The sequence below is a fragment of the Dipteris shenzhenensis genome, chromosome 10, assembly GCF_047967505.1.
Source record: "Dipteris shenzhenensis isolate YYH24624 ecotype China chromosome 10, Dip_SZ_1.0, whole genome shotgun sequence".
Classification (NCBI taxonomy): domain Eukaryota; kingdom Viridiplantae; phylum Streptophyta; class Polypodiopsida; order Gleicheniales; family Dipteridaceae; genus Dipteris; species Dipteris shenzhenensis.
Window position 1 is genome coordinate 47798299 of NC_141605.1, and position 8233 is coordinate 47806531.

The 8233-nt window shown below is 45.2% G+C and overlaps 1 protein-coding gene across 1 annotated transcript in view; it reads right to left on the reverse strand.

Moving 5' to 3' along the window:
• The window catches only part of LOC147897909 (protein FATTY ACID EXPORT 3, chloroplastic-like), a 61324-nt gene extending 53754 nt beyond the window's left edge, over positions 1-7570 (reverse strand). Inside the window, exon 1 of the mRNA XM_087380840.1 lies at positions 7355-7570. Coding sequence (XP_087236966.1) covers positions 7355-7567 — 213 coding nt within the window. The 5' untranslated portion in view covers positions 7568-7570. The remainder of the gene's footprint in view (positions 1-7354) is intronic.
• Between the last annotated feature and the right edge of the window lie 663 nt (positions 7571-8233).

Genomic DNA, 8233 nt, shown 5'->3' on the forward strand with positions numbered 1-8233 from the left:
GTGTACCCTCCCTGAGAGTTGGGACACTTTCAAGACCACCCTGTCTAATTCAAATGTCACTCTTATATATGCTGATGTAGAGAGCTCTCTCCTCATGGAGGAGATGAGCAGGAAGAATAATGCGGGCAGCAAGTCTTCAAATGCTTTGCAGGTACAGGAAAGAGGCAGGACTCAGCAGAAGGGGAGATCTGCTAGTAAGTCCAAATCCCGCAGTCAGTCCCGTGGCAAAAAGGATATTGAATGCTTTTATTGTGGCAAGAAGGGACATGTGAAGTCTAAGTGCTTCAAGTTTATACGGGATCAGAAAGCCAAGAAGGCTGAGGCAAAGGATGCAGGCAGTGGAAGCAAAGGCAAAGGCAAGGCCAAGGTAGATGACTTGGATGCAGTGAATGTTGCAGCAGAGGACAGTGACAGTGACAGACATGATGTTTTATGCTCTTCTGCTGTAATTGCACATACTTTGGTTATTGATGGCCATGACATGCACACCTGGCTCTTGGATTCAGGTGCTTCTTTTCATGTTACTCCTCATAGGGAGTGGTTTACTTCTTACACAGGTACTCATGGAGTTGTTCACCTTGGGAACAACTATGCATGTCAGATTGCAGGGATTGGCAGTATACAGATAGTATTCCCTGATGGACGCTTATTTATGCTTGATGGTGTTCGCCATGTGCCGCAAATCAAGAAAAATCTGATTAGCACTGGCTTGTTGGATGACAGTGGTTACCACACCACATTTGGGGATTCCAAATGGGTGATTACTGATGGCCAGGTTGTAGTGGCTGAGGGTTTTAAGAGTGATACCCTGTACCCTCTTTATGTTTCCAGTGTAGGTAATCATGTTGTTGCCATAACCGAGCTGCCAAAGGTTTCATTGTGGCATAGCCGGTTGGGACACATGTCCGTTAAAGGAATGCAAGAACTGTCACGTTTGGGTTATCTGCCGTCTCTTTCTTTTTCAGATTTGCCTACTTGTGATCATTGCATATTTGGCAAGCATTCTATGACTCCTCATAAGAGGAGAACTCTCCAAAATAGAGCACCGCTTGATCTAGTGCACACTGATTTGTGTGAGATGCCACAGTTATCACTAGGGGGTGCAAAGTATTTCATTACTTTTATTGATGATGCCACACGCAAAGTGTGGGTCTATTTCTTGAAGCATAAAAGCGATGCCTTAGATGCTTTCAAGAAGTTTGTCGCTCAGGTTGAGAATCGGACAGGTCGCAGGCTGAAATGCCTCAGATCCGATAATGGGGGTGAGTATGTGTCAAATGCTTTTGTACAGTTTTGCGAAGCTAAGGGCATTAAACAGGAACTCACAGCCCCTCATAATGCATCTCAAAATGGTGTGAGTGAGCGGATGAATCGAACTATTCAGGAGAAGGTTCGATGTATGTTGTCTTATGCTGCATTGCCCCATGGCTTTTGGGCAGAAGCCGTGCAAACAGCAGTTCACATAATTAACAGGTCGCCGAACAAGGCTTTGGAGTTGAAAGTGCCAGAGGAGGTGTGGTCTGGCAAGCCACCTTCATATAAGCACTTACGTGTGTTTGGCTGTGAGTGCTTTGCTCATATACGCAAAGAACTGCGCACCAAACTGGAGCCAAAGTCTTCCAGATGCATCTTTATGGGTTATGGTGACGAAGGTGAAATGGGGTACAGGTTATGGGATCCCGTCAAATGGAAGATTATACGCAGCAATGATGTCATCTTTAAAGAGGATAGTGTACACAAAGAACCCGTGCAACCTGTGGAATACAGGAGGGTTGTTTATGATGATGTCGGACAGCAAAGAATGCCCCTTAATATGAGCAGCAGGCTGCTGCAGATAACCCTGTTCAAGAGGGTATACAGGCTGAAAATCAGCCAGATAATTTTGCCAATGATGCACCACTGAATATGCCAGCAAATGGGGCTGTAGAACAGCCAGATATGGTGGTACAGCCACCCGTCATGCATGACGAACAGGCTAGACAGCAGCCTAATCCGGAACATTTTGTTAGGAGGAGCACCCGTGTACAACGGCCTCCTGACAGGTTTGTTCCAGGAGCCAATAATGTGGCTGATTTTATTATGCTGACAGATTGTGGTGAGCCTTCCAGCTTCAAGGAAGCTATGGGAAGAACAGAGAAAAGGAAGTGGGAGAAAGCCATGCAGTCAGAAATGGACTCCCTACTTCAAAATGATACATGGGACTTGGTGCAGCTACCTGCAGGCAGAAAGGTTTTGCCATGCAAGTGGGTTTACAAAGTCAAAGTGGATTCAAATGCTTTACCGAGGTATAAGGCCAGATTGGTTGCCAAGGGATTTAAGCAGGAGAAGGGCATTGACTTTGATGAGATTTTTTCCCCTGTAGTCAAGATGACTACTTTGAGAGCAGTGTTAGCTCTTGTTGCTCATGAGGACATGGATTTATGTCAGATGGATGTGAAGACTGCTTTTCTTCATGGAGATCTTCATGATGAGATCTATATGAGTCAGCCAGAGGGATATGCTGTTAAAGGGAAAGAGCAGCTTGTGTGTAAGCTCAAGAGGAGCTTGTATGGACTCAAGCAGGCACCAAGAGAATGGTACAAGAAGTTTGATGTCTTCATGCAGTCCCAAGGGTATCATAGGTGAGAGACCGATCATTGCTTGTACACCAAACGGGCAAAGGATGGCAGTTTGATGCTACTCATTCTATATGTGGATGACATGCTAATTGCCAGTAAATCTCAGCATGAGATTAGTGCTTTGAAGAAACAACTGCATAAGTCTTTTGACATGAAAGACTTGGGTGATGCAAATCATATTCTTGGCATGCGGATTACTCGTGACAGGTCCAAGGGACTTTTGTTTCTGTCACAGAAGGAGTACATTGACAAAGTACTGCAGAGGTTTAAAATGGAGGGGGGGAAGTCTATTAGTACCCCGTTGCCTCCACATTTAAAACTCAGCAGTAAGGACAGCCCCAGATCAGATGATGATAAGGCTGAAATGGCCAAGGTTCCGTATGCATCTGCAGTTGGTTCTTTGATGTATGCCATGGTTGCCACTCGTCCGGATATTGCTTTTGCGGTGGGAGTCATCAGCAGGTATATGGCAAATCCAGGCAAGCGGCACTGGGAAGCAGTGAAAGGCGTCTTGAGGTATCTCAAGGGTACCAAAGACTTGTGCATATGCTATGGTAGGCAGGATGCATTGGTGCATGGTTTTACAGATTCAGACTATTCAAGGAATGCAGATAACCGGAAGTCTACTACCGGTTATATTTTCACATTTGCAAGAGGTGCTATATCATGGGTGTCTCGGTTGCAGAAATGCGTTGCACTGTCAACTACTGAAGCTGAATATGTTGCAGCCACTGAGGCTTGCAAGGAAGCAATATGGCTTACTCGGCTGGTGCGAGATTTGGGCATTACAGGAGATATGCCAGTTTTGCATTGTGATAGTCAGAGTGCTATCATGTTGGCAAAGAATCCGGTCTTTCATCAAAAGACCAAGCACATAGATGTGAAATATCATTTCATCAGGGAGGTACTGGAAGACAAGCGACTTGAGCTTGTAAAAGTGCATACTGATGATAATCCTGCAGATTTGCTCACTAAGAGCTTGCCTACAGAGCGGTTTGCACATTGCCGCCACATCATGGGATTAGGATGAGACCATTCTTATTTTATGGTCTTGTATACAGTAACTGTATATTGCTGTAATTTTTATTCTTTTCTCCCCTTTGGGCACATTGGCCTTTAGGTGGGAGGTTGTTGGGGTAAAGGCACATTGCCACCCCTTTATTAAAGATATGACACCTATGACTGTCTTAAGACAGTCATAGGGTGAAAAACCTAATCCTAATAAAACTTATGAGTTTGTGGTGTGGCTCATCACTCCACACCCGCATCTTTTGTGTCACCTCTCTCTCTCTCACTCTCTCCCCGTTATACTTCTCCCTCTTCCTTCCCTCTCAATCAGTCCAACAAAAAACCCCTCATGATCATATGTAACAAGCCCAATATGCAAGTACAAATGCACACGACTGATGCTCTTAAGCCTCGTCTCTCGCAGCACCACCACATCCCTAGGGAGCCATGATGAGAAAGAACTTTGGGTAGAGACACACAGAGAGCTCCATTGAGGAAGAAGTTCAAGAGAGAGGGAGACCCAGGGAGCAGCCGCTGTATGTTGTGGGGAGAAAGAAAGAAAGAGAAAGAAAGTTTATTAACATTTTCAAAAGACCAAATGGTCGATGAGATTGAAGAAAAACCAGATACAATAAAAGCTAAGTGGTTGGGCCACTAAAGCGGGCATCCACCCACCCAAGGCTGATATCTAAGACAAGAATATCAATAGAGAGATACAGCGTGCTATCGCTGTTGCAGGAGAGTACACAAAAGCCTATCTGTATGAGAGCCAAAAACCAAGAATGGAAGAGAGGGAAGAGTTTTCCTCATCAATGTGTCATTTGATCAGCTGACCATCTGGGTGACAGAACCTATGTATGTTGTCTGAGGGACCAACTCCATTGGTCAACTAAGGACCAAAGAGATGATCTCAGCCGATAGTGGCTCTAGTCTGGTGAGGGCTGGCACTGTTGAGGAAGGAAATCACCAATAGAGCGCTGCTAGTGCTCAACCTAATTAGTCTGTCTGGACCCTTGACTCTACCTCTATAGTCTCCAAGAGGTAGCTTGAAGTTTGACGAGCTCTACCATCACTCCTCAACAAGTTAAATAGTAAAGACAAGAATATCTTTAGTCCTCATGTGAGGATCAACTCGATGGCAAGTCTGCCGTGTTGTGCTCTTTGGGTCCCTTCTGCATCATGTCTCTTGCTGCCTCTGCCGCGAGTCACCGAAGAAGACGTCTGTGATCGTCCTCTGGTTGGACTCTGACAAGCCCTCTTGGTCTCTAGCAAGCCCACTTGTTCTCTAGTTGGACAAGCCCTCTCGGTCTCGCCTTTGCACTTGTAGAAGTCGCTCTCTATGTCACTGAGTCCTAGGAGAAAAACCTCCATGCGTCCTGATCTGGATGGGCCAAGAGACCATTGAGTGGTCCAAATTCACTCTTGGAGAGACAAAGATGCCATTCAGTACACATGGCATTTCAAATGCAAAGTACCCCCTTTGTCTCAGCCTCCTGCATATTGCATAGAGTGCAGATCCGTCCCTCGTGTGGGGTGCCTTTTGCTCGTCTTGTCTCAGTACATAGCTAGTAAGAGGATACTCAAAATCACCCCATAGGAGATCCTCAATGCATTTAGGGATGGATTCTAATATAGACAGGGGAATCAGTAAAACTGTCCTCCAAGATCTGCAGGCAATGATCTGTGTAGAAGCTGAATTTACCAAAATCTCATGGGGTGCTAGTTAGGTCCTACATGTGTGGAGTTGTAGGAGGTCCTCTTGGATGACCTAGTTCACCTCATGAGAAGTGAGCCGAGTGGATGGGGCTTTAATACTATACTGAAATGGTGGTAGTCTATCCATGTGGAGGCTCAGCCTTGCACTCTGTGTCCAAGCATCGCAATTGCTTCAATCCCCCTCTACCTTTACAACTATAACAAGGTCAAGGCCACTCGTTGTAGCTTGCACTGTCTGCCGACTGTAGTGGTGCCAAAGTCCCTAATTCTGTAAAGACATGTAACCACCCGGAAGGATGCATCAAGCTCCAAACTCTGCTAACAAAATATAATGCTAGACCAATGGCTTGATACGGAATCATTCGTTCAAGAACTAAAAAGTGCCTGCCATACATCCCAGTTGGACAAACAAGAGAGTCAAATAGGAGAGACTTGTGTTTGTGATCTTGAAAGTGGAACTATTCGGCACTGAGGCTCGAGTCTGGCAAGTACGGCATATCCTCTGCTCAAAGAGGCCTATGTAGCTAATCTCATCATGAAGTATCGGACCTGAAAAGAGGACTCCAAAGCACACATAAGATATAACAATCTTTACTAATGCCACGTCGAAGGTGAATTGCTCTCGATGTGCGGCTGCTTGACCCCTCAATATGAAAATGTAGTCCACTGAAGCATGGTCTGCTCGGAAGCCTGTCTACCCAACAACTTTGAATACCTCATGCTACGCAAACTAACTGTCAAGTGCTGAGGCATAAATCTTGGTGTCCAATCGTAATGGTCCTGTAGTTTTTTTAACTCAAGGGATCCCATGTCTTATAGATGTGAGGGAAACTAGAGCAAACCGCTTCATTAAATAGCTTCGCTAAAATTTGGACTACAGTACTAATCCATGAGCAATATACTAGGTGCATGGTCCCTCATGATCTTTGGCTCTCGGCCATTGCTTGAGCGTTGTATGTTTGATATCATTGGTGGTGAAAGTAGGGTGAGGTAGTTGTAGAAGTCCGGTGTCAGCTCAAGAGGAATGTCATAGATGTATGCCAAATGGACCCAAGCTCATGAGGAATGCCATAGATGTATGCCAAATGGTTGGGTCCGTAAGAGGGAAGGGAACCTCAGCTCGAGAAACTTCCACCAAAAGTTCTTGGAGTAACTGTTAAACTAAATAGAATGTTTAGTAATTCCTCCTCATTATGACGGATGAAGTTCCTCTTCTTCCAATGGACTACAAGATGATATTCTCATTTGGTCTCCGGAAGATGATGCACCAAAGAACAATATAAAAGCAGAAGGCTTTTGGCAAGAGAAAAGTGGATATGTCATGCTAAGAAGCGCGCGATATTAGCTTTTCAAAATTGGAAAAAATGTCTAAATGCATTCTAATGCATGCTGCTCCGTATGACTCAACTCCCCGTCTAAGACTGTCTTGCTTTTGAGATTAGAATGAACTCTTTCTCGGTCTGCCATTGCAGTATGTTCGAAGGTACATAAGCGAAGCACAAGAAAGAATTATCTCCTTCTTGGGTGTATGAAGGATGCGAGAGAAGCCCAGACTGTTGCTGAGGATTTACTAGTAAAAAAGAGAACCGAAGCGCCTTAAATAAAAACACAGGGCAAGAAGAGAAAGCAATCCCTTCGGCAGTCAAATATGAGGTAAGTTCAAACGGCTATCAAGATTAAAATTTACGAAATTCTTAGTTTCCCGTGATATTCCGTCTTTGACTTGAGAGACTGTATGAGAGGTAACTGGTAATGCATGCAGTTTGGAGGCCGGTGTAGACCGTATCCTCTAGTAGTCTGCTATTACTGGAAGTATGGCTTTCACACAGCTGTGACGAAAAAAATGAAAAATTAATGGGCTCCTCGCAAACGAACCGATAAATGAGATTGAGAGAGGAACATATATGTACATGGCAAATCGGTAATCGGAAGACCCACAAACGAATTGCAAAGCAGGATAGATGGTAAGATCGTAAGATTGTGTGCATGTGACGTTGTATTTGAAAAAGTACCGAGTCATGGAAGGAAGCGGCGGAAACAGGAAGTTGTGTAAGAGGACGGGAGGCCGCAGGGTGGAGGCGCAGCGAAGAGAGGCCAGGAGGACGACGGCACGAAGGCAGGAAGAAACGCGAAGGTGTTGGGTTGGCAACGTAGTAGAAGAGTGAAGGTCGAGAACGACGCACAAATGCCCCATGGATGCCAATGCTATGCGCACCTGCTGCCATGGCCATTGCTTGCTCTCTCTCCTTCCAAACTCTCAACTTACTTGAGCATGTAATATTGTCGCCCGTCCCTTGCCTACCTCTCGAGTCGCCCCACCCCCGCCCGTCCACGATCGAATCTCGCTGCCTTCGGGCGAAACAAGATGAATTTCATTCATGTGCCTTGCCCTAAATGGTGCTCGAAAAAGGGGCGATTTGAAAGGTGAGAAAGAAAGAAGAAAGAGAGAGATATGCTAGGATTTTAAGGGATACAAATAGCAAGTGCAACTTAGCCAATCATAAAGAGATGGTGGGGGCTTAGACAGAGGGAGAGAAAGAAGAAGAAGAAGAAGAAGAAGAAGAAGAGAGATCTAAATGCAAATTTCAACATTTTTAGCTTCTCAAACAATTAGACCTTCCCATGGGACAGGCCAAAAAAGGGTGGGAATTTTTGGGCTGGGTTGGGAAAACGGGCAGTTTGTGAGTACTTGGTCAATTTGACAGGTTGACTCATGGTTAGTGGAGGGTTAGTTTGCGTCTTATGGTTAGTGGTAAGTAGTTTGTGGGGTATTTAGGTGTTATTCTAGCATTTTGTTGGGAGTCTTCTCTCCTCTGCTCTATTCATCAGCACCACCTCTGTTTGCAACCTCCCTACCCATCGCCCTACCAGCTCGTGTTGTGGTTGGGTCT